Below are 27,953 nucleotides of genomic sequence, written 5' to 3'. Positions count from 1 at the left end.
GGCGTGGCGCAGAGTTACGATCACGCCGCTGCCATTTTAGCGCACGGCGAGAGACGCGCTACCGCACAAAGAGTCGACACAAATAAACAATGCGCAAATAATCACCGTCTGCAGCTAGTTTATTTGTGATAGTAGCGCTGTCGACATTTCTTCACCCGGACCGCATTCATATTCCAGGATGTCCACCGAACCTGCACCAGACCAGGTAAAATAAAGATACAAGTGGAGCGTTTGAGATTGCTCGTGTATTGCGGCCTAACTGCTGAGAGAACTCCGAAAGCAACATATAGTAATTATTATACCATCACACTCGCTAAATGCGTCGTTTGTTTGTGCAGGGTTTTCTTTGCACTGCTTAAAGTCTTAAATTAGTGGCACATTTGGCGTAGCAGAACAGAAAAGCGGTTATGTAATGCTGTAGCTCAGGTGTCAGCGTTGGAATGACTGCAGCTCAAACAGCACAGTGCAGTCAGTCATTAAATGATATGCTACTTGCTTAGTTTAAGTTTATTGCCATGAACTCTTTTTTTTCTGTGTGTTTTTTTTGTTCTTTTACTCCTGCAGGGCAGTGCCTGCCTGATTGTTTCGGATCACTTCATTGTATATAGACAATATCAATACATTGGTTGTCACTGTACAGTATATAGCACACAAATGGTCTCATCATGTACACCCATTTTGCATTAATCCAATTAATCCCTTTTGCACCCAAATGAAGTCATTGAGCCCTTCACAAATGAGCTGTTTATTTGAAGACTTGTGCTAGATAAGGGAGACCCCTAAATGTGCAGTGATTGAGAGACATGTTCCTCTGTACAATGAGGGAATCACACCATTATTAAAATGTATGTCTTGGTTTTTGGGTAGAACAGATGCTTCAAGGGTAACTGTGCTTCATCACATTGGGTGTTTTTGTACTTTTCTCAACAGGCGGCGGAGTACATCCCAGAGAAGGTGAAGAAGGCAGAGAAGAAGTTGGAAGAAAATCTGTATGACCTCGACGCTTGGAGCATACTGATTCGAGAAGCACAGGTTTAGTGGCACAGGGTTGCATTTCTTTCTACCTGGGGTAACATGTTTGGGAGTGGACGGGAGGGTTTCTAACAGCAGATCTGATTCTATTTGATGTAAATGGTCTTTGGGGCTTACAGTCCCACTGTGATTCTGTTTGTAAATGCATTTTACTTCTTTTAGAATCAACCCATAGACAAAGCAAGGAAGACATATGAGCGACTTGTCGCCCAGTTTCCCAGTTCGGGCAGATTCTGGAAACTATACATTGAAGCTGAGGTTATACTTGATTTTATTTTGATGAAATCTGTGCATGACTGTGCTGCTTATCCCCATTTTGATCAACAATGTGACATTAACACAACACCAACAGTGCACAATAACTGCAAGGATTCATAGCGTCAAGGGAAACACTCATAGTTTGTATCATTCAGGGGTTCTAAACGAATTTTTTTGCCTTATACCTTTCAGTTTTATGAGGTGATTTTGTTGCATGTTTTATCTGCAACAGCATTAAAACAATTTTAATAGTATTGGAGTGCTTTAGCCTTTATTACTTGTGTCAATTTCTTGCCTCCTGTGTCATTTCTTTGAGGTTGTTGTGGTTTGTAATTACGAAAGAATTCAAGTTTTGTCCATGTTGGCCTCTATCTCTTTATCTCCCTCTCTGGTCCCCCATTTCTTGCCATAACTGATCAATAGTTCCCCGTTTCCATTCTAAAATATGGCATCTTTATATTTCGTTTTTCAAAATCCCACCCACCTATAAGAGGCAGATCATAAGGTATTTGACAAGTGAACACTTGCACTACAGAACACCTGGCCACATTCATTCATGATCTGTATTTTTAGATATGAAACAGGCGTGATATGACATTTAAAGTTATGTGTAAGCTTAGGGGCACATTATAATTTTTCTAAACGTATAATGGTAAGTATCATTAGAAGCACACCAATGTCATGTATTCCAGGCCCACATCGAATCTATGCCTGCAGAACTGGAGCGCTTATCCTTCACAAAGTTCATTCTCCCGTCCCTTGCATTTTTCTTGAATAAATATTTTGGAAAATTATTCAATATCATCTCCCTTTATTAAATATCAGTCGATAGCGTTCGTGGTATAATGTTGATTACCACGATTTATTTTGGCTCGTCCCTCCTTTTATTTAAAAAAGCAAAAATCTGGGTTCCAGTGAGGCACTTACAATGGGAGTATGGGGGCCAATTTTTTAACATTAAGGATATGTGTGTCAACGTTATTTTAGTGTAATTAAATCGCTTAATATCCTTTTCTGTGTAAAGTTAATGCCAATTTGACATCTTCGTTACCGTGACGATATAATGTCATCATACCCAAAAACCTAAAATGTCTGTAAAAATGACGATTTAAACAACAGCTCAAATAATACATGAGTTTTATCAGAAGAATTAATTTAAGTGCTTTTATAAAAATCATCAGCTTCACATTTGTTTAAACCCTCCAAAAATTAACCCCATTCACTTCCATTGTAAATGCCTCACTGTAACCTCCATTTTTGCTTTTTTTTTTTTTTTAAGGAAAAGGAGGGACGAGTCAATTCATTTTTGTGGTAATCAACATTATGCCACAAATGCTGTCGATTGAGCTGAACTTTTATTTAACCCGGAATATTCCTTTAATAGAAAATGAGACAAGATTTCTTTCCATTAAAATTGCCTCTACAAAATATATGTTTGAAAGGCAAATTATTAAACATGGTTGAAAATACAAAACTAGAAATGTTTTTCGACCTCAGTCAATGGGATTTCAAACTTTTCTGCGTTTTTTTTTTTTAATTTTTTTTTTTATTATTATCGGCAATGGCCCATGCATAATTTATAATTTGAACATTTCTTAAGTACTATCACATTTCCTCTAATGTGTTTGATCAATTAGAGAATTAGGGGTTTATAAAATATAGTTAATGAAGAAATATGCTGTTTAGTTTAAACTAGAGTTGCGTGATGGTTAAAATGACAATCAAAACAATTTTACTCAATTTTAATCATTATTATTATTATTATTAAGCACAATTATACTGTCATTTGAAGAAAAGAAAAACAAATATTACAGGGCTGCAAGATTTGGACCATCAAATCACCGTTGCCACTGCTTAGATGTCAATTCTAAAAGGAAAAAAAAAAACACCAAAATTACATTAAACTCATGTTGAACAAGGTGAAAAAACTAAACTAGTAAGTGACTCCTTTTACCAAAATTTTTTTTTTGCACATGCTTTACTGCCAATAGAATGAGTTACTCTGTAGGGAGTTTACCTTTGAGTCCTCTTTAAGAGATACATTTTTAAATAATTCATTTTGAAACCTACAATAGTAGTGATATAATATTACATGCTCAAAAGTGAAATCGATGGGTCAGTAGTGATTCAGACTTCTGAAGAGTGACTGAACAGTCGGTTAAGGTGAAAATGGACTTGGAAAGAGCTTGTGATTTGGTCTGTCATCCTTAGGCACAGCCTATAATGATAATGAACAACAATTGGCAACATTACCTGGCTTATAATTTCTGCTTGGTAGCTGAATAATATCACAGATGGTTATGCTTAATTAACCCTAAGTTTCAGAAACCGTGGTCATGGTTAAAATGCGATTAATTGGGCAGCCCTAGTTTAAACCACAAATTTGGTTTCTTAGATTTGACACCTAAATGTGTTTGATTGCAAACAAAGAAAATCATTTGCAATGACGACAGATACTTTCTTGAAATAAAATATTGACAAAAATATTGTGGACAAAATATCTTTAAATGTAGCATTTTTGGAATGATCCTGTCCAAAAATGGGCATCAGATTTGTAGCCCTGTGTTTGAGCATTTACCATTATAATGATAGTTCAAGCTCTTCCACATTTTGTCAAAACTGCATTGTTTTGACTGAACTGTGTCCTGATTCCAGACTGTAATAAAATGCACAACTGCAACAAGTTTGGTTTTATAATTGTAATGTGCACTGTAATTTTGTGTCAGTGTCAGAGTGGTGTGAGTGTACGTGCATGCGTGTGTTAGGAGCCATGCTGCAATGACTATGCTCCAGTCCTGGTAGACATTTTGGCCACTCTCGGTCTCAATATCAGTACTTTTAACAGTCGTCAGTCTGTCGCCTTGTGCCCTGGAGGACAGACAGTGCTGATAACCTCTAAGGTCACCAACAAACAGTTAATCTTACTGTAAAATGTTAGTTTTTTTTAGTGTGATTAGATATAGAGGAACCACAGAGTGAACGGAAACGGACCTAACTGTTATGTTACAAAAGCAAAATGCAGTAACTGCATTAAACTAACACTCACAAGTTACTTGGTTTTCGCATGGATTTTTTAGTTGCTGCAAAGTTTAGCCAAACCCATCTGAAACCTGACACTTTTTCTGTCATAATTTGATTTTGACCAAATGTGTAGTTGATACATTGCCATGCAAAGGCAAAACGTAAGTTAAAAGAAACTGAACTGTTTTGTTGCTGCCCAGGTAATAGATTTTCTTTTATATCATCCCGTTCCTTGAATGCAGTGCATTGAAGTTCATCTCTCAAATAGAGATTTGATACAGTATGAACAAAATTCATCTGGAGAAATTAATCTACCTTTACCTCTTTTAATGTTGGCATTGGAAACACTGGCTATTAGACTGAAATTCACACTGAACATAAATATCCACCGTCCTGATGGTCCTGTTTGTTGTTAACTGATCAGTCAGATTTGTCTTTTTTAATGGGATTACTTGTATTTGATGTTCTCTTGCTCCCATCTAATCATCAGTTCATTCCTCAAGGAACATTTTTGGTCTGTGGAAAATGTCCACACGTGAACACTCCTTATTCTTGTAGATTGATGTTGGATTTATTTTCATGACAGCAGAGTAGTTAACGTAACCCTATAGAGAATAAGCACTCCTTAAAAATTGTATGAAACAATCATTTGTATCAGTAGGTTTAATTAAGCATTTAAATCTGGTGTTGACTGACATGATACACCCAAACTGCACTACAGTGCACTAACTGGACTACAGTGATGTCATCTTTAATATCAAAATATTTACCAGTCATCTTTTTCAGAGGTCTCCCTAAAATACAGATTTAAAAACGAAAATTCAAATACCGTTGTGCTCCGTTTTCTCCGAATATTGACAACCAGTGCAAGACTGCAAGTGTCGTTTAAGTGTGTGACATAGCATGTGTATTTAAAGGGAAATGCTGCATGATTTGAGATTTCCTGATGTTAAACTTCAATAATCAACAATTAACGCTGCTAGATTCGGAGATGGTTTTCTTCAGAATTAAAATAGATTATCTCGTAATATTCAAGCTTTTTGGAAAATGCCCTCATAGATGTACGTTTTCTGCATTTGTCACTGTCACATATTTCCCCTTTATAACAACAACGCTGTGATAATTAGATTCTTGTGTTGAACAAAGGAAGTTTGTGTGAATAAGTGAAATAAAAGCATTAACAAGTGTAACATCTGTATTGAGTTATTCTCTTGCATTGTGTCTTTGTAGTATCAGTCATGTTTTTAGCATTGGTTGATATTTCCAAAACTTAAAGGAATATTCAGTTTCAATACAAGTTAAACTCAATCGACAGCATTTGTAGCATAATGTTAATTACCACAAAAATGTATTTCAGCTTGCCCCTCCTTTTCTTTAAAAAAAGCTAAAATCTGGGTTACAATGAGACACTTAACATGGAAGTTAATGGGGGCCAATTTTTGAACGTTAAAGAGCCCATATGGGGGGCCTGGGTAGCTCAGCGTGTATTGACGCTGACTACCACCCCTGGAGTCGTGAGTTCAAATCCAGGGCATGCTGAGTGACTCCAGCCAGGTCTCGTAAGCAACCAAATTGGCCCGGTTGCTATGGAGGATAGAGTCACATGGGGTAACCTCCTCGTGGTCGCTATAATGTGTGGTTCTCTCTATCAGTGGGGAGCGTGGTGAGTCGTGCATGGATACCGCGGAGAATAGCGTGGGCCTCCACACGCGCTACATCTCCGCGGTAACGCGCTCAACAAGCCACATGATAAGATGCGTGGATTGACGGTCTCGGACGCGGAGGCAACTGAGATTCGTCCTCCGCCACCCGGATTGAGGTGAGTCACTACGCCACCATGAGGACTTAAAGCGCATTGGGAATTCCAAATTGGGGAGAAAAGGAGAGAACCCCACCCATATTATGCTAATTTACAGGTTCATAATTTTATTTTGGGGGTCTACTAGAATAGGTTTACATGCTTTAATGTTCAAAAAACACTTTATTTTTCTCATACTGTACATTGCTGCAGCACCTGTTTTCACAATCTCTCTGAAACGCTCTTTTGTCGCTCCTGTCTCTTTAAAGTCCCCATTTCTGAAAATCCAGTCTGCTCTGATTGGGCAGCTGGCCCAGTCTATTGTGATTGGTCAACCACTTAAGAGCGTGTGTCAGATATGTAACGCCCCTTACCATAACTGAGTTTCAGCTCCCGAGGCTTCCTGAGCAGCGCATTCCTGAGGCAGGCATTATGCAAATGTTTTACATAGTGATGTAGCTATGTCACGGAGGTAATGGCTGGACTGCAAACCAGGCGTTTCAGGTAGTTCAGGAGCAGTGTTTTCTGTGGGAGAGAGTAACTCCCTTTGGCGTGGACTTTGCTTTGTAACTTTAAAGACCTTTTACATGCACAAACAGCTATATTACACACTAAAGGAAAGGTAAAATCCCATAAAGCATAATAGGGCCTCTTTAAAATACGCATGGTTTCAAAAGTATAGCCACAAGACAAACAATATGCATGTAAACATGATTTTAGTGTGATAAAATTACTTACCTTATCTGTGTAAAGTTAGCCAATTTTACAACTTCATTGCCATGACGACGTAATTCCATAAACCTTGAAACCCTGAAATGACTAAAAACAACTATTTACAGCTCAAATAATCCACAAGTCTTAACAGGAGAATTAATGCTAGTGCTTTCATAAAATTAAAAGCTTCACATTTCTGCCTTTTATACCCTCCAATAATTGGCCCCAATCACTTCCATTGTAAGTGTCTCACTGTAACCTTGATTTTTGCTTCTTTTTTTTAAAGAAAAGGAAGGACGAGTCGAAATAAATTTTTGTTATTAACATTATGCCAAAAATGCTGTCAATTGAGCTTAACTTGTATTAAACCTGGAATATTCATTTAATGCATTTCTGTTTCATAATCGACATGTGTACTTGTCATACACATACTATACACATACAAACTTAGTTTTTGTTAATTTTTACTTCTAAAAAACTTCTGATTTGTGCAAACACTGGCATGCCAAGTTTTAGCTTTCTGGCTCAGATTAAATCTAGTTTGTTCAAGATTAAGAGTTTAGTCCTGTAAACAATTGGGACAATCTAACAGCTTTTTAGGGTTTGCATCCAGGACATATTTCTTTTACTCAGATACCCATTTTTTTGTGTTGTTCTTATGAGGATAAACAGAAAAAAGTTCCACACACTGCTGTTGTTTTTGAAAAAATATTGCAAATGTACACAGCAACGTTTCGGTCAGGCATTTTATAATTATTGTAGGGAAATGCCTGATGAAGTTTGCATGACCAAAACATTGCTGTATCAAATATATATATATTTTGCAAGAAACAGCAGTATGCGGGACTTTGTTTGTTTATGTTTTCATACACTCCTACTGATAACCAATCAGATGTGCGAGGGTATTTTTTTTCTTATAAACATTTTATTTATAATATGTATTTTTTAGGGCTGTCAATCAATTAAACATTTGTATTAAATTACATATGCAAATTAATTAATCAAATGAATTGGCAATTAATTGCATATATAAATATTTGCTGAGAACTCTCCTCAAATAATAATTTAATATATAATGATTCATTATAAATAGTTAGATTTATATAATTATAAATATAAAGTATTATAAGAAATAATATTTCAGGTAAAATGCATTACAATATTGTAGAGATGAGTAAAGCATTGATAAGACAAAAAAAGTGTTTTTAAAAGGCAATATATTTTTTATTTCCATATTATTGAAAATAAGCCTATCATTGGCTTCCACAGCAATCCATTTTGCTATTAAATTCTTCAATCTGTCCGAAGTAGATTTATTACAAGGGCTTTTCTAAGGACACGTCAGTGTATACCTGCGTCAGACAGAAGTTTTTGGAGTGTCACACTTTGGTTGTGTCGCATCATAATCTGTGTTTTTAGGTCGACGTGTCAAGTTAAACGTTTGAAATTTAGGAAAACACATATCGTGATCCCTGCATTCAGTATTGCGCTCCGTCCAGCTGTACTAAAACGCATTCTTATCTTGTTCTGTCTCTGGTGTCGAGCAAGCCTGATTGTGGTTTGTGGTCTGTACAGCTGCATGTTGCCTATACAGCTGGTGTTGCGCTTACTGCCCTTTGCTGAACAAAGCTGGTACATCAAGCTTGAATTGCTCTGATGGTAGGAATATTCCTTATTACCGTCCGGGAACATGATTAATTGTGTAAAATTTTTAACGCGTAATTTTTAAATAATTAATTGCACTGAAAGCGTGAAATTGACAGCCCTAGTATTTTTATCTTATTTTTCCAGTGATAATGAGAATTGAACTCCTGACTCAGGTCTAGATTCAGTAGTATAATGTAGAGCACTGACTGCTGGCTCAATGTGACACAAATTACACCTGACTGAGTGGTCAACTGATAGATATTTTTTTTAATGGTCGGTGCAAGGGTGGGTGATATAAATACAATTTAATATTAGTAAGTAAGATGCATATAAAATGGCTAAAATTAAACATTTATTTCACACAATACTAGTTATTTGAAAAATGAAAATGTGCACTATCCTTTGACAAGGCTGATGATAGATTTTGTAACTGACGCTAGGTGGAATGAAGACTTCTGTTAATCAACCAATCAGGCACTGTTATCTGCTGATGTCAGTCTCAATATAGTGAAATTTCAGCCAATTAATTGCCATGCACAATGTATATCGGTCTATCACTACTCCAAACACCATTGATGAGTCATTCCTTCAAAAAGCCCCGTAACTAATATATGCAGCATATGCACTTAATATACAGTATAATATACTGAGAACAGAACTAGTGCATTAGTATGCAGGTTTGTGTGAATCTCACATTGTTGACCTCAAAGGGATTATTTGTGCATGTGTGTGAGAGAGAGCTCATAATATATAGTTATGTCAAAGATGCTCACTTGTTAACTTCATTGGTTTTCAAATCTGTCCACAGATCAAGGCTAAAAACTATGACAAGGTTGAAAAGGTAAGCATTCACTGTTAATGGCACAAATAGTCGAATTTATTGATAGTGTAAAATGATTTTGTGTGCGGTTGTAGCAGACACAGGTGTTTAACATACGAGCTGAGCAGAATGTAGGTCACCACTTTAGACCCTCAAAGGCTCTGGTAGAGTAAACATGAAGATGGTGTAGTGGAATAAAAATATCACCCTTCTTCAATCCAAATGTCCTGTTTGCTCACCCAAATCCCACCAAAAGACTGTTAGATATCAGAATGTCATTACCTACTTCTTTTAGATCTTAGCTCAGTGAGAGATTGCTGTTAATGCAGTTTGCCAATAAAACACATCAGTCATTTGAGGTCAGTTTGATTGTCACCAACCTTGCGTGACCCTTGTGTTTCTGAAAACTGTTTAAATGCATCGTATCCAAAAACAATTATTGTATTTCCTTGGTTAACTGATACTGTACCAGATAACACCATGGTCTTTTGAACATGTACCATTTATTCTTTGATGTATACTGCTGTGAAAAAGTATTTGCCCCGTTCTTGATTTCTTCTGTTTTTGTATATATCTCATACTAAATTATTTCAAAAATTCAAACAAAATCTAACATAAAACAAAGGCAATCTGAGTAAACACAAAATACAGTTTTTAAATGATAATGTTATTTATTGAAGCAAAAAAGTTATCCAATACCAACTGGGCCTGTGTGAAAAAGTATTTGCCCTCATAGTTACTAAAACCCAAATCTATGAAACTGCATTCATAATGGGGTTCAGCTGGACTAGACACACCCAGGCCTGATTACTGCCCGCCCTGTTCAATCAAATCAACACCTAAATAAGAACTTTTTCAGCAGCATGAAGTTGACTAAAAGGTCTCACCCAGTATCACACTATGCCAAGGTCGAAAGAAATTCCAGAAATGATGAGGAAAAAGGTGATTGAAATACATCAGTCAGGGAAGGGTTACAAAACTATTTCAAAGGCTCTGGAACTCTAAAGAACCACAGAGAGAGCCATAATCTCCAAATGGAGAAAACTTGGCACAGTAGTGAACCTTCCCAGAAGTGGCCGACCATCCAAAATTCCTCCAAGAGCACAGCGACGACTCATCCAGGAAGTCACAAAAGGCCAAGGACAGCATCCAAGGAACTGCAGGCCTCTTTCACATCAATAAAGGTCACTGGTCATGAAAGACATTGGCCAAAAATGGCATCCATGGAAAAGTGCGAGGCGAAAACCACTGCTAACCCAGAAGAACATTAAGGCTCGTCTGAATTTTGCCAAAACACACCTTGATGATCCTCACACCTTTTGGGAGAATGTTCTGTGGACCGATGAGTCAAAAGTGGAACTGTTTGGAAGACAGGAGTCCCATTACATCTGGTGTAAATCAAACACAGAATTCCACAAAAAAAAAAAACACGTCATATCTACGGTCAAGCATGGTGGTGGTAGTGTGATGGTGTGGGGATGCTTTTGCTGCTTCAGGGCCAGGGCAACTTGCAATAATTGAGGGAAACATGAATTCTGCTCTCTACCAGAAAATCCTAAAGGAGAACGTCCGGTCATCAGTCCATGAGTTGAAGCTCAAGTGCAGCTGGATTATGCAGCAAGACAATGATCCAAATCATAGGAGTAAGTCCACCTCTGAATGGCTCAAAAGAAGCTAAATTAAAGTTTTGGAGTGGCCTAGTCAAAGTCCTGACTTGAACCCGATTGAGATGCTGTGGTAGGACCTTAAACGGGCAGTTCATGCTCAAATCCTCTAATGTGGCTGAACTAAAGCAGTTCTGCAAAGAAGAGTGGACCAAAATTCCACCACAGCGTTGTGAAAGACTGATCTCCAGTTATCAGAAGCGTTTGGTTGCAGTTGTTGCTGCTAAAGGTGGCACAACCAGCAATTAAGTTTAAGGGGGCAGTTTGTTTTGCACATGGGTGATATAGGTGTTGGATAACTGCTTCAATAAAAAAAAAATATATTTGAAAACTGTATTTTGTGATTACTCATGTTGCCTTTGTTATATCTCGTTTGAAGATCTAAAACAATTTACTATGAAAAATACACAAAAAAGGAATCGGGATTCACAGCACTGTACCTAAGATTACCATGTAATACAGTATAGACCAAGTACCATGGTATACTGACTGATTCCATTACTGAAACCATGGTACTGCCACAGTATTATTTTGTATGGGACTCCTCAAACTGTAAGACATCAGCTAGTTTTTTGTTTTCTTTAAGGTTAGTCATAACTTAGAAACAGGGTTAGATTAGAGAATTTGTTGACTGTGTTCCGTATTTATCTTCCATATTTAAAGTCAAGACTTCAGTTGTAAGTCTCAAGCTTACCATCGTTTTGGTAACCAATGTTTAACGTTGAAACAGAACTTTTTTTTAAGGGATTACAATAGTTCAAAAGTGTGTATGCATGAGTCAAAAATATAGTACTGTGCTGCAAGTGTACTCCGTTTTGTGTCTCAAGTGTCAAATGAGTTCGTTCACATTTCAATGTCTTTGCTCAGTTATTTCAAAGGTGCTTAATGAAGGTTCTGCACATTGACCTGTGGAAGTGCTACCTCTCATATGTCCGTGAAACCAAAGGAAAACTGCCCAGCTATAAGTACGTCACATGCTTTTGTTTTCATTGCTTTACGCTAGTGGTCAACTGATATTTTCCAGTGTCTAATGTAGATACCTGGGGTGCAGGGAGGCCAATCGAATAGAGATATATAAATATTAAGGCTGTCAATCGAATAAATTTGTTTATAAAATTAATCACATAATATTTTATTAATCAAATTAATCACATGCTTTTATATTTGCTTCAAAAGTCCCCCAAATAAAACTAATTCAATAAATAATGAATAAATAATTATAAAATATATTTAAATAATTATACATTATATATATACACTATATTGCCAAAAGTATTCGCTCACCCATCCAAATAATTGAATTCAGGTGTTCCAATCACTTCCATGGCCACAGGTGTATAAAATGAAGCACCTAGGCATGCAGACTGCTTCTACAAACATTTGTGAAAGAATGGGCCGCTCTCAGGAGCTCAGTGAATTCCAGCGTGGTACTGTGATAGGATGCCACCTGTGCAACAAGTCCAGTCGTGAAATTTCCTCGCTACTAAATATTCCACAGTCAACTGTCAGTGGTATTATAACAAAGTGGAAGCGATTGGGAATGACAGCAACTCAGCCACGAAGTGGTAGGCCACGTAAAATGACAGAGCGGGGTCAGCGGATGCTGAGGCGCATAGTGCGCAGAGGTCGCCAACTTTCTGCAGAGTCAATCGCTACAGACCTCCAAAGTTCATGTGGCCTTCAGATTAGCTCAAGAACAGTGCGTAGAGAGCTTCATGGAATGGGTTTCCATGGCCGAGCAGCTGCATCCAAGCCATACATCACCAAGTGCAATGCAAAGTGTCGGATGCAGTGGTGTAAAGCACGCCGCCACTGGACTCTAGAGCAGTGGAGACGCGTTCTCTGGAGTGACGAATCACGCTTCTCCATCTGGCAATCTGATAGACGAGTCTGGGTATGTCGGTTGCCAGGAGAACGGTACATGTCTGACTGCATTGTGCCAACTGTGAAGTTTGGTGGAGGGGGGATTATGGTGTGGGGTTGTTTTTCAGGAGCTGGGCTTGGCCCCTTAGTTCCAGTGAAAGGAAATCTGAATGCTTCAGCATACCAAGAGATTTTGGACAATTCCATGCTCCCAACTTTGTGGGAACAGTTTGGGGATGGCCCCTTCCTGTTCCAACATGACTGCGCACCAGTGCACAAAGCAAGGTCCATAAAGACATGGATGAGCGAGTTTGGTGTAGAAGAACTTGACTGGCCTGCACAGAGTCCTGACCTCAACCCGATAGAGCACCTTTGCGATGAATTAGAGTGAAGACTGCGAGCCAGGCCTTCTCGTCCAACATCAGTGTCTGACCTCACAAATGCACTTCTGGAAGAATGGTCAAAAATTCCCATAAACACACTCCTAAACCTTGTGGAAAGCTTTCCCAGAAGAGTTGAAGCTGTTATAGCTGCAAAGGGTGGGCCGACGTCATATTAAACCCTATGGATTAAGAATGGGATGTCACTTAAGTTCATATGCGTCTAAAGGCAGATGAGCGAATACTTTTGGCAATATAGTGTATATATATATATATATGTATGTATGTATGTATGTATAAAATAAATATTCAGATAATTAAAGTACACTTGTGGCAATGAGTTAAGAATTGATTAGGCAATGCTTGAAGTTGCTTTAGAAGACAATATATTGTTTATTTCCATAACAAATGTATTTTTTGCCTGCAGTCCACAGCAATCCATTTTGCTGAATGAATTGAATTTGTCAATTTGTCTATGGTAGACTTATGATAAGGGCGCGTCTATGTACACATGCATTGTGTCTTATACACATCGTTTTTGGGGTGCTATGTCAAGTGAAACATTATTTGAAACTAAGAGAAATAAGTCTTAAGACCACTGCATTCAAAGTTGCATTCCATCGAGCTGTGTTTGAACGCAGTAATGTGTCCTCAACTTGTGCTGTCTGCTGTCAGTAAGTGTGGTTTTTTTTTGCCTGTACAGCTGCAGATGCGCTTACTGCCCCCTGCTGTCTGGGACTCATAAAAACATGAAGGTGTTACTTAAAAGGATTAGTTCACCCAAAAATGAAAATTCTCTCATTATTTAGTCACCCTCATGCCATACCCGATGTGTATGACTTTCTGATCTGCTGAACACAAATTAATATTTTTAGAAGAATTTCTTAGCACTTTTGGTCCATACAATGCAAGTGAATGGGGTGCCAACATTTTGAAGGTCCAAAAATCACATAAATCAGCATAAAAGTATTCCATACGACTCCAGTGGTTAAATCAATGTCTTCAGAAGTGATATGATAGCTGCGGGTGAGAAACAGATAAATATTTAAGTCCTTTTTTACTATAAATTCTCCTCCCTGCTCAGTCAATCTCCACTAACTTTCACATTCACATTCTTCATGCATATCGCCCACTACTGGGCAGGGAGAAGAATTTTTTAGCAAAAAGACTTAAATGTTGATCTGTTTCTCACCCAAACCTATCATTTCAGTTCTGAATAAACGGGTTAAAACCCAGGAGTCATATGGATTATTTTTATGCTGCCTTTATGTACTTTTTGGAGCGTCAACATTTTAGCACCCCGTAAAATTTTACAGTCCGGGGGGCGTTAATAATTGCGTTAATTTGTTATTTTATACATACTATAATTAATTGCCCTGAATTAACCCGTTGACAGAGCTAATAAATATAATAAAATTGAATGACAGCAAAATGGATATACACAAAATGTAATTAAATTGACACTTATTTTACACTCAAAACATTTTGAAAACAGAAAAATATTAATTAACACTACTACTGTTAATTGTCCAAGCAGGAGCTGTTTTATTTAATTGATAACCAGCCTTGCCAATATATCAGTCTTTCACTATTTAAAACAGGCCTGACTTGTTCAATTGCATGTTTATTGTGATTTGAAAAAAAGTGAGTTTTGATCGATAAATGTGTTGCTCTTTGCCAGGGAAAAGATGGCGCAGGCTTACGATTTTGCCTTGGATAAGATTGGAATGGAGATTATGTCCTATCAGGTGAGCATTTTGATGGTTAAGAATGAATTATCTTGAATCTTTTCAGTTCCATTATGGTCTATCACTCAAAAATGTTTTTTTCTTTTTTAGATTTGGGTGGATTACATCAATTTCCTCAAAGGAGTGTAAGTGCATCAAATAGATTCTTTAAAAAAAACCATTTCCCTTAAGCAGTCATTAAATATGTTCATTGGAGGATGTTAGGCATCAAAAAAGGTCTCTGTATGTGACATGTAGAGAGGCCGTGGGGTCATACGCAGAGAATCAGCGCATCACAGCCGTTAGACGTGTGTACCAGAGGGGCTGCGTCAACCCCATGATTAACATTGAACAGCTATGGAGGGATTACAGTAAATATGAAGAGGTAAGTGCATAAATAATTCTAAATTATGTTAAGAAATTCATAAGTAGGCACAATTTTTATTTGTCTACCAAACTCATTTCATACATTGAAGTATAAACCTTTAGATCAAAAGGTTTAAGGTGTCCAAACTTTGGACCGGAAGTATACGCGCTTGAATCAGACCCTGTCATTCTCCATAATTGATTGTAATGTACATGTATTATCAGTAGTTAGCAATAAATTGCCTTTGTTTCATCTTATAGGGCATAAATGTGCACTTGGCCAAAAAGATGATTGAAGACCGGAGCAGGGACTACATGAACGCCAGAAGAGTTGCCAAGGTGAGTTGAACCTGTCATTAATGTCACATGCTCAGTTGATACAATCACTGTACTATGGTACTGCCAAAGTACTTATTTTTGTAAGTTAAAGGGATAGTTCACCCAAAAATGAAAATTGTCATCATTTACTCACCCTCATGCCATCCCAGATGTGTATGACTTTCTTTCTTCTGCAGAACATAAACAAAGATTTTTAGAAGAATATCTCAACTCTGTAAGTCCATTCAATGCAAGTGAATGGTGACCAAAACTTTGTAACTCCAAAAATCACAAAGAAAACATAAAAGTAGTCCGTAAGACTCCAGTGGCTAAATCCATGAAATAAAGAATTTAAATTTTTGGGTGAACTATCCCTTTATATTTCACCCTATACTCTTTATTCCCTGAATATTTTATATTTACAAGTAATATTGAGCTGGAAGTTATAATATCTGATATAGAGTACTCTTAAATCACTAAGACTATTGATTTCTTCATGTCTTGTTCCTCTGGTTCTTTCTGCACACTGATGGTGTGATTTGAATCTCTTGTAGGAGTATGAGACAGTGATGAAGGGTTTGGACCGGAACGCCCCCTCAGTGCCACCCCAGAACTCCCCACAGGAAGCCCAGCAGGTGGAGATGTGGAAGAAATACATCCAATGGGAGAAGAGCAACCCACTGCGCACAGAAGATCAGACACTCATCACCAAGAGAGGTGACTCATCCTCTTTAATTTTTCCAGAAAGATCTCCAGCAGGTTCTCTGTGTGACTTTACTGGTACATTGCAGAATACAGTGTGAAATATTCCTGGATATGATTTAGTTACTGGGCATGTGTGTCTGATGTTGCTATTCAGATAAATTAGGGCATTTTTTAACTGAACTATATTTTCTTTGTCTCCTGCAGTTATGTTTGCCTATGAGCAGTGTCTTTTGGTACTGGGACATCATCCTGACATCTGGTACGAGGCTGCCCAGTACCTGGAACAGTCCAGTAAACTGCTGGCGGAAAAAGGGGTTGGTTTGCACATTATTTTATATTAAACACTGATTTCCGTCAACATCTTTGAACTGTCAGTGCTTATGTACAGAGGGGTCCAAGAGTTCACATTTCACAACTCAAAATCTAATTTAAACCTGGAAATGAACAGTAAGTTTTAAGGGATAGTTCATCTAAAAATGAAAATTCTGTTATATTTTATATTTAACTCACCCTTATGTGGTCCTGTGTGACTTTCTTTCTTATCCAGAGCACGAAAGGAAAAATTTACTGAAAATGCGAACTGGAATACTAATTCTAATTTTTCATTTTGTGTTACACAAAAGAAAGAAAGTCATATGGGCAAACTTGTGACATTGACCAACTTCTTGGGTCAGATTAAAAGGTCAGTTTTTCTTGCTTCCGTTGAAGCATACAAGGTGCTCTTTGAAACATTATCAAATAATGCTGGATAACATAGATCATCAGGTTTTGCACAAACATTTGAAGTGCATGCCAGCTCGAGTGCATGATGTCATTAAAGCAAAAGGGGGACACAGCAAACAGTAAAAGTTCTAAAATTCATGTACATTTTTCAATTCAGCTATTCACTCAAACTGTCATGTTGATAATATAGTTTGTATCTAAACTATCTGCAACTATCGGCATACATTTTTGCCGATAACCGATAGTTCCGAAAACTATCGGCACCGATTAATCTGTAAAAACTATATATCGGTCTACCTCTACTGTACATGAATTTGAAATTAGTTGCAACATGATTTCTCTAATTTAGTTGGTTAAAGCACTCACTCATTCTCTTTCTTTTACTTCCAATCTTCTTATTTAGGACATGAATAATGCCAAGCTGTTCAGTGACGAGGCAGCAAACATTTACGAGCGTGCCATAGGAACTCTACTCAAGAAGAACATGCTGCTTTATTTCTCTTTTGCAGATTATGAAGAGGTGAGGCTTGTTCGACTGATCTAATGATGACCTTAGCTGTCATGTCTTTAAAGGGGCCATTTTCACTTTTGTATCATAGTTTCCTCCCAAGCACACTTATAATGTTAGTCAAGATTACCTACATCAAAAATTTCCATTGTCTTGTCCTTAGAATTAAACAGGCTGTTTTTGCTAATGTGAGACTTATATTTGTAAATTACCTCTGTTGAGATTAGATAGTGTTTGATTGATGCATTTTTGCAGCTTAGTTTCCATAAATGGTCTGGGTGAACTGGGGGTTGAGAGCCTGATCGAACTCTTTTATTTCAAAAGAGCAAGAAAAATGCTATTTTCCATCATATGGACACTTCAAACTCAGTGATACAGTAACTTGCAGCGTCACATTTGAACCCAATTGTAATTGATCTGTGTTTCAGAGTCGCATGAAGCATGAGAAAGTTCATAGTATATACAATCGCCTTCTGGCAATAGAAGACATTGACCCCACATTGGTGAGTCAAACTCTCATTTGAGCAAAATGCTTAAAGAATCATGTTTCTCTATGAAAATACTGACATGTGATGCATTTGTCTATTGTTCAGGTTTACATTCAGTACATGAAGTTTGCCAGAAGAGCCGAGGGCATCAAGTCCGGCCGCTCCATCTTTAAGAAGGCCAGAGAGGACCCTCGGACACGGCATCATGTGTACGTCACTGCTGCTCTTATGGAATACTACTGCAGCAAGGTAACATTTAGCCCACTGTAGTCCACATTCTACCAGTTTCTTCTGTCTTTGTGAAATACATAGATGAATGCATAAAGAGTGATATAAACAACAGGATTTAAATGTATGTTGCCTTGCCAACAGGACAAATCTGTGGCCTTTAAAATATTTGAGCTTGGACTAAAGAAATATGGTGACATTCCTGAGTACATTTTGGCCTACATTGATTACCTCTCTCATCTAAATGGTAAGAACACTACTCCCTTACAAATATCCCCCATGTAGCCTATTCACCCACACATTTGATGTATTCACAAAATCTCCTTAATCTAAAGCCAAGCAATTAGTAGCTATTGATCTTGTATGCACTGATGTCATTTCCTACAATCTATATTGTGAGAGGTTATGTTTGGTGACCACTAGAGGAAAACAATTTACTCCAAAACAATGAGAGATTGTATGTCATTGACATGTCCTCATAATGGCACTTTCACTATCAGAAAGACTGTTTATTGATACACAGGCTGGATGGTATCTGACACAGGAGTGCTTATCAGACCTAACAAACCATCCGTCTGCTTTATAAAGCAGATAGCTAGGAGACAGTGTTTACCATGCAGTAAACACTGGTACATTTATCTTGTCGCTAGGCTATTATAAAAAAATAAAAAAAAAGCCTGGCCAGGAATGAGTTTTAAAAGAAATGGCAAATTATTGAGCTGTTTTCCCTTTCTTCCACCACAGAGGACAACAACACCCGAGTCCTGTTTGAGAGAGTCCTTACGTCTGGAAGTATGTCCCCTGAGAAATCTGGGTTAGTGTTTTTTAAGCAAATATCCCATTGATTTCTGTTACAAAAGATAACCTCTATGGAACACCAACAGTTCATGTGTGCGTATTCAGAATATAAGCCTTTATATGGGCCCTTGAATATGGCTAGCTATATACTGAGCTTTTCACACATTATAAAAATTTGTCCAGGGACCTTTTTAATTCTGGGTTAAAGTAATTCTGGGTTAACTTGCTTCATGTTTCACACTGTTTACACTTTAACCTGAGTTAAATTCACACAATATACATTTGGCACTGCAGTTTGGGGTTATCACTACAATAGCTACTCAAGATTAAAGGTGGTGTTAATTTGTAATTGTGCAAAATTGATTTTTCAATGGCCAACGTGATATGATACTGATCTTGAGATCAATGTGTTCGATAAATATCATAAAATTGAATGATAGTAAATAAGATGTATACAAAATTGCTAAAATTGCATGAATTGTTTTCACTCAAAATTCACCAAAAAATATTCGAAAGCATAAAATATGATTTATCCATTGACCAGAATAAGAGATTTGTCAAATAGACACAAGAGGGAGCTAACAAAAAAGCGAAACATTGACCCGATAATCTCAAAATAGCTGAACATTGACCGACAATACCAAAATAGCTAAATATTGATTGATAATGCCACAATAGCTAAACATTGACCGATAAATCCAAAATAGCTAAACATTGACCGATAAATCCAAAATAACTCAATACTGACTGATAATCCCAAAATAGCTAAACACTGACTGATAATCCCAAAATAGCTAAATATTGACCTATAATCCCAAAATAGCTAAACATTGACCTATAATCCCAAAATAGCTCAATACTGACCGATAATCCCAAAATAGCTCAATACTGACCTATAATCCCAAAATAGCTAAACATTGACCTATAATCCCAAAATAGCTCAATACTGACCGATAATCCCAAAATAGCTAAACATTGACCTATAATCTCAAAATAGCTCAATACTGACCGATAATCCCAAAATAGCTCAATACTGACCGATAATCCCAAAATAGCTCAATACTGACCGATAATCCCAAAATAGCTAAATATTGACTGAAAATGCCACAATAGCTAAACACTGACCAATAATCCCAAAATAGCTAAACATTGATCTATAATCCCAAAATAGCTCAATAATGACCAATAATCCCAAAATAGCTCAATACTGACCGATAATCCCAAAATAGCTAAATACTGACCGATAATCCCAAAATAGCTAAATATTGACTGAAACTGCCACGATAGCTAAACACTGACCAATAATCCCAAAATAGCTAAACATTGACCTGATAATCACAAAATAGCTAAAAATTTACTGATAATCCAAAAATGGCTAAATATTGAATGTTAATCTAAAAATAGCTGAAAGAAATTGACGGATAATTCCAAAATGGCTAAAAAATTTAATTCCAAAATAGCTAAACATTGACCAGTAATCCCCAAATAACTGAATATTGATTTATAATGCCAAAATAGCTAAACATTGGCTGAAAATTTCAAAATTTCTTAAAGGGATAGTTCACCCATAAATGAAAATTCTCTCATTATTTACTCACCCTCATGATATCCCAGGTGTGTATGACTTTCTTTCTTCACCAGAACACATTTGAAGAAAATTAGAAAAATATCTCAGCTCAGTATGTCCTTAAAATGCAAGTGGATGGTGACCCAGTTTTTTAAGCTCCAAAAATCACATGTACATAAACGTCACCCATACAACTCCAGCTGTTAAATTAAAGTGACACGATCACTTTTGGTGTGAAAAAGATTAATATTTAAGTACTTTTCATAACTCTAAATCATGCTTCCAGTCAGGAGTGGTACGCGTGTGATGTAATTGCATTGGCATTTGAAAAACACGAGAACTGAGACAAGTGCGTCACAGCCAAAAGAGCAGCGCTGTTTACACGTGAGAAGGAGGAACGCTGTACAGTAGCTTGGTTGGTTTTGGTTTAGATCTTGTTTCTTTACTCACAATGGTGCGTTTGTGTGCTTATCCTGGATGTCTCAACTGAGTGGAAAACGTGAGATTATGTCTGTATCATGGCAACAGTAATATATCACACGAAAGGCTGCTTGAATTCCACCCTCTTGTGAATCTTACCAGAAGCGATGATCTTTTTTCGAAGCAAATGTGATCGTAGAAGACATTAATTAAAATCACCGAGTCGTATCTGACGTTTATGCTGACTGTCTGTGATTTTTGGAGCTTCAAAAATTGGATCACCATCAGATTGCATTTTAAGGACCTACTAAGCTGAGATATTTTTCTAATTTTCTTCAAATGTGTTCTGGTGAAGAAAGAAAGTCATACACACCTGGGATAACATGAGGGTGAGTAAATAGTGAGAGAATTTTCATTTTTGAGTGAACTGATAATGCTACAATAACTGAACATTGACCCAATAATCACAAAATAGCTAAAAATAGACTGAAAATCCCAAAGTAGCTAAATTTTGACTGACAATCTCAAAATAGCAAAATATTGATTGACAATCTCAAAATAGCAAAATATTGACTGATAATCCCAAAAGGGCTAAATATTGAATGAAAATAGCACAGTAGCTAAACAGTTCAGATAATCCCAAAATAGCTATATTCACCAATAACTCAAAATAACTAAATATTGGTCTAGTCGATATATCACAAGTGCTAACCTGCTTTTTTTAAATGACAAATGTGAAACATTTCTTAACCCTGAGTTAAACTTGGTGTGAAAGCCTATACAAGACATTCCTGATGTTAATGTGTGATTTTCTGGCACAGTGAAATCTGGGCACGCTTCCTGGCCTTTGAGAGCAACATCGGGGATTTGGCCAGTATCCTAAAGGTGGAGCGAAGGCGCTTCCTGGCCTTCAAGGATGAGTATGAGGGCAAGGAAACAGCTCTGCTAGTGGACCGATACAAATTCATGGATCTGTATCCCTGCTCCCCCTGTGAGCTCAAAGCCCTCGGCTACAAGGTGAGCTAGGAAACAAAAAAACAGAAAATACTCTCAGCAAGCTGTGAATGTTTAGCCAACATTTTACAAATCTCGTAATATATACTTTGCGTAGGTTTCTCTGTACTATGGTGGTAACAAAGTACTCAAGGGGGCGAGAAAATTACCTTCAAATGTCTGTGCCATTAAACCGTATGTGTTATATTTCACAAAGCTTGCTATAAACATGTCAGCAGTTTAGCAAACTTGTTCTGCAAAGTTTTCATCAAACTATTGCTCTGCCATGACAATAGTTGACTTGAAAGAAAAAACGGACTATAGTAGAATACCATTTACATTATTCCTGCAACAGCGCCCCTAATGGCAATGCTCAGAATGCAACTCATACCTGCATTGTTATGAATTACATTCTGACACATTTCGGAATAGAGTGATCCATGATGTGTTTGAGATGTGTTTGTGTTCATGATTTGCGTGAAGTTTGTTTTGGGCCTTAACTGTCATTACTAAACTTTGAGTCACAAATAGTACTTGGCACAGCTCATATTGGAGTTAGCCCTTTAATAGTCAGTATTCATTGTAAATGCATAAATAGCTAATGATCCAACAATACTTCACCATCTGAATGTGCCGAATGGCAGGACGTGTCTCGTGCCAAGTATGCAGCACTGATCCAAGAGGCAGTGGTCACTCCCTCTGCCCCAGCACTGAAAGACGAGGTAGACCGCAAACCCGAATACCCCAAACCTGACACCAGCCAGATGATTCCTTTCCAGCCACGCCATCTTGCACGTGAGCATCTCCATCAACACCTCACATACATACATACATGTGACAAGATTAAATGCCAAACTCTACCTGTCAAAATTTTGGACAGATTCTTTATAATTACTATTTTAAGAACAGAATTCATTGTGTCCAAACTTTTGACTGGTGGTGTACTTCTACTCTAACTTTGTTCTGGAACCACCTGAATTTAGCCAAATCTAACTTAAGTTGTTACTGGCAGCTCCTGGACTGCACCCTGTTCCTGGAGGAGTCTTTCCTGTTCCTCCCACTGCTGTTGTCCTCATGAAGCTGCTGCCTCCTCCCAGCTGTTTTACAGTCAGTTCAACACCTTTCTCTCTCAAACTGTAGCATCTCATAGACCAGTATCCTTATATAATGTATTTGAAGTATTTTCAATGAAAATGTGTATGTTTGTGTTTATAAGGGTCCCTTTGTGCAAGTAGATGAGTTAATGGAATCTTTCAGAAGATGTGTACTGCCAGAGAGTAAGTGTCATGTTTCTAGTGCTGATCTTATAAAAACCAAACTGTGAAGCATTGAAGTGTTGAGAGCAAAAATCTCTTTTAATTTATCTGTTACAATTAGGGCAAGAGCAAAGGTTATATTTCACACCAAAAGTAAAAAGAAAAAATGTTGCTTTAAGAAAATGAAGGCTGTTTTAGGATCCTCAAGCTTTTTTGAATTGTGACGTCTTTTTATGATTATTAAGCAATCTTTACCACAGATTCTCACTAGTGTAATGCAGTCTGTAATGAGAATGAGATTTTTATTTCACATTACAGTATTAATAAGATTTTTATTTCACATTACAGTAATGAGAATGAGATTTTTATTTCACATTAAAGTAATGAAAATTAGATTTTGATTTCACATTACAGTAATGAAAATTAGATTTTGATTTCACATTACAGTAATGAGAATATTTTTTTCACATTACAGTAATGAGAATTAGATTTTGATTTCACATTACAGTAATGAGAATATTTATTTCACATTACAGTAATGAGAATGAGATTTTTATTTCACATTACAGTAATGAGAATTAGATTTTTATTTCACAATAAAGTAATGAGAATGAGATTTTTATTTCACATTACAGTAATGAGAATGAGATTTTTATTTCACATTACAGTAATGAGAATTAGATTTTTATTTCACAATAAAGTAATGAGAATGAGATTTTTATTTCACATTACAGTAATGAGAATGAGATTTTGATTTCACATTACAGTAATGAAAATTAGATTTTGATTTCACATTACAGTAATGAGAATATTTATTTCACATTACAGTAATGAGAATGAGATTTTGATTTCACATTACAGTAATGAGAATATTTATTTCACATTACAGTAATGAGAATGAGATATTTCACATTACAGTAATGAGAATGAGATTTTTATTTCACATTACAGTAATGAGAATTAGATTTTTATTTCACAAAGTAATGAGAATGAGATTTTTATTTCACAATAAAATAATGAGAATGAGATTTTTATTTCACATTACAGTAATGTGAGATTTTTATTTCACATTACAGTAATGAGAATAAGATTTTTATTTCACATTACAGTAATGAGAATGAGATTTTTATTTCACATTACAGTAATGAGAATGAGATTTTTATTTCACATTACAGTAATGAAAATAAAAAAATGTCCCCCACATTACAGAAATGAGAATAAGATTTTTATTTCAGATTACAGTAATGAGAATGAGATTTTTCACATTACAGGTATGAGAACGAGGTTTTTCACATTACAGTAATGAGAATACGATTTTGTTCCCCACATTACAGTAATGAGAATAAAAAAAAATTTCCCCACATTACAGAAATGAGAATAAGATTTTTTCACATTACAGTAATGAGAACGAGATTTTTCACATTACAGTTATGAGAATGAGATTTTTATTTCACATTACAGTTATGAGAACGAGATTTTTCACATTACAGTTATAAGAATTACATTTTTATTTCACATTACAGTAATGAGAATAAGATTTTTATTTCACATTACAGTAATGAGAATGAGATTTTTATTTCACATTACAGTTATGAGAACGAGATTTTTCACATTACAGTTATAAGAATGACATTTTTATTTCACATTACAGTAATGAGAATGAGATTTTTCACATTACAGATATGAGAATGAGATTTTTATTTCACATTACAGTAATGTGAATGAGATTTTTCACATTACAGATATGAGAATGATATTTTTCACATTACATTGAGAATTAGATTTTGAACATTACAGTAATGAGAATGAGATTTTTATTTCACATTACAGTTATGAGAACGAGATTTTTCACAATACAGTAATGAGAATGAGATTTTTATTTCACATTACAGTTATGAGAACGAGATTTTTCACAATACAGTAATGAGAATGAGATTTTTCACATTACAATAATGAGAATGAGATTTTTATTTCACAATTCAGAAATGAGAATGAGATTTTTTTCACTATTCAGTAATGAGAATAATATTTTTCACATTACAGTAATGAGATTTATTTCACATTACAGTTATTAGAATGATATTTTTATTTCACATTACAGTAATGAGAACGAGATTTTTCACATTACAGTAATGAGAATATGATTTTTTCCCCCACATTACAGTAATGAGAATAAAAAAATTTCCCCACATTACAGAAATGAGAATACGATTTTTATTTCACATTACAGTAATGAGATTTATTTCACATTACAGTTATAAGAATGACATTTTTATTTCACATTACAGTAATGAGAACGAGATTTTTATTTCTCATTACAGTAATGAGAATAAGATTTTTATTTCTCATTACAGTAATGAGAATAAGATTTTTATTTCACATTACAGTAATGAGAACGAGATTTTTCACATTACAGTTATGAGAATGAGATTTTTATTTCACATTACAGTTATGAGAACGAGATTTTTCACATTACAGTTATAAGAATGACATTTTTATTTCACATTACAGTAATGAGAATGAGATTTTTATTTCACATTACAGTAATGAGAATGAGATTTTTATTTCACATTACAGTTATGAGAACGAGATTTTTCACATTACAGTTATGAGAATGAGATTTATATTTCACATTACAGTTATGACAATGAGATTTTTTTATTTCACATTACAGTTATGAGAATGAGATTTTTCATATTACAGTAATGAGAATAAGATTTTTTCCCCCACATTACAGTAATGAGAATAAAAAAATGTTCCACACATTACAGAAATTAGAATAAGATTTTTATTTCACATTACAGTAATGAGAGTGAGATTTATTTACATTACAGTAATGAGAATAAAAAATGTTCCCCACATTACAGTAATGAGAATGAGATTTTTATTTCACCTTACAGTAATGAGAATGAGATTTTTCATATTACAGTAATGAGAATAAGATTTTTTCCCCCACATTACAGTAATGAGAATAAAAAAATGTTCCACACATTACAGAAATTAGAATAAGATTTTTATTTCACATTACAGTAATGAGAGTGAGATTTATTTACATTACAGTAATGAGAATAAAAAATGTTCCCCACATTACAGTAATGAGAATGAGATTTTTATTTCACCTTACAGTAATGAGAATGAGATTTTTATTTCACATTACAGTAATGAGAATTAGATTTTTATTTCACATTACAGTAATGAGAACGAGATTTTTATTTCTCATTACAGTAATGAGAATAAGATTTTTATTTCACATTAATGAGAATGAGATTTTTATTTCACATTACAGTAATGAGAACGAGATTTTTCACATTACAGTAATGAGAACGAGATTTTTATTTCTCATTACAGTAATGAGAATAAGATTTTTATTTCACATTAATGAGAATGAGATTTTTATTTCACATTACAGTTATGAGAACGAGATTTTTCACATTACAGTTATAAGAATGACATTTTTATTTCACATTACAGTAATGAGAGTGATATTTTTTTCACATTACAGTAATGAGAACAAGATTTTTCACATTACAGTTATGAGAATGAGATTTATATTTCACATTACAGTAATGAGAATTAGATTTTTCACATTACAGTAATGAGAATAAGATTTTTTCCCCCACATTACAGTAATGAGAATATAAAAATGTTCCACACATTACAGAAATTAGAATAAGATTTTTATTTCACATTACAGTAATGAGAGTGAGATTTATTTACATTACAGTAATGAGAATAAAAAAATGTTCCCCACATTACAGTAATGAGAATGAGATTTTTATTTCACATTACAGTAATGGTTTTTTTTTTGTTTTTTTTTTGCAATACAGAAATGAGATTGGAGAGAAATGTTACAATGCAAAAAAGCTTTGAAGAAAATGATTTTGGGGTGAAATATGACAGACATGTTATTGACAGGTTTTGTGAGATTCACTCAAATACTTTCAAGACAAGTACAGTGGTTTTGCACAGTTACGCACTAACCCCTCCGTCCATCTTTCTCTCTCCAGCGGTAGACGGTGCTGTAGAGTTGATCACTGGCAAACAGTTAGAGATGGCCAGCGAAGGCAACGGGCCTGTGGAGAACCACACTTTGGCAAATAAATCCTTGAAAAGACCAAACGCCGATTCGGATGAGGAGGAAGACAAAGGATCCATCGCACCTCCCATCCACGACATCTACCGAGCACGGCAGCAGAAGAGGATCCGATGAGCCAGCCCAAAACACACACACTTCTGAATGAACAACACACATGCCCACCTCACACCTCACTGAAGGCATATTGACTCCAACTTCCACCCTGGTTTTACTGTGAAGCCTGCACACCTACACTGAACCGGCCAGTGGATGACGTACAGGAATGTATCCCTCGGTGTTGACTTGTGTTTGAGAGCAGTGGTTTGTGACTCATTGTGACTGACTCATCGCTAGAGATAATTGAATACTGTCTCTGATGTTCATTTTTGTTCAGTGCTTTAACTTTTTTTTTTTTAACCATTTTATTTTTTAAAACTGAGTGGTTTATGCTGTATAAAGTTTTTATTCTGATTTGCCTCATAGTTCTAAACTTGCCATGTGTAGTTCTGGTGATGGAAAAGTTGATCATTTTGTAGTGAACTGAGGATCACACACAACTTCCAATAAAACGGTATCTGCTGGTT

At 35.9% G+C, this 27,953-nt stretch overlaps 1 protein-coding gene across 1 annotated transcript; it reads left to right on the top strand.

Moving 5' to 3' along the window:
• The first annotated feature begins 5 nt into the window (after positions 1 to 5).
• LOC127416950 (cleavage stimulation factor subunit 3) lies at positions 6 to 27,953 on the top strand. The gene is made up of 21 exons (XM_051656579.1): positions 6 to 205; positions 931 to 1,032; positions 1,195 to 1,290; positions 9,279 to 9,311; positions 11,822 to 11,919; positions 14,879 to 14,945; positions 15,036 to 15,070; positions 15,183 to 15,309; positions 15,552 to 15,629; positions 16,163 to 16,325; positions 16,518 to 16,627; positions 17,440 to 17,556; positions 17,973 to 18,047; positions 18,138 to 18,281; positions 18,405 to 18,507; positions 19,005 to 19,074; positions 21,867 to 22,062; positions 22,683 to 22,833; positions 23,051 to 23,145; positions 23,255 to 23,315; positions 27,302 to 27,953. The coding sequence occupies exons 1-21, from the start codon at positions 179 to 181 to the stop codon at positions 27,502 to 27,504; spliced, it is 2,151 nt and encodes a 716-aa protein (XP_051512539.1). The 5' UTR covers positions 6 to 178; the 3' UTR covers positions 27,505 to 27,953.

Source organism: Myxocyprinus asiaticus, chromosome 26 (genome assembly GCF_019703515.2).
Source record: "Myxocyprinus asiaticus isolate MX2 ecotype Aquarium Trade chromosome 26, UBuf_Myxa_2, whole genome shotgun sequence".
Classification (NCBI taxonomy): domain Eukaryota; kingdom Metazoa; phylum Chordata; class Actinopteri; order Cypriniformes; family Catostomidae; genus Myxocyprinus; species Myxocyprinus asiaticus.
This window is presented reverse-complemented; position numbering and strand designations above follow the sequence as displayed.

Coding starts and splice junctions, on each gene's coding strand:
- LOC127416950 (XM_051656579.1), top strand. CDS start 179: ATGTCCACCGAACCTGCACCAGACCAG. Junction 14,946..15,035: donor TGGAGATTATGTCCTATCAG/GTGAGCATTTTG, acceptor TTTCTTTTTTAG/ATTTGGGTGGATTACATCAA. Junction 15,630..16,162: donor ACGCCAGAAGAGTTGCCAAG/GTGAGTTGAACC, acceptor AATCTCTTGTAG/GAGTATGAGACAGTGATGAA.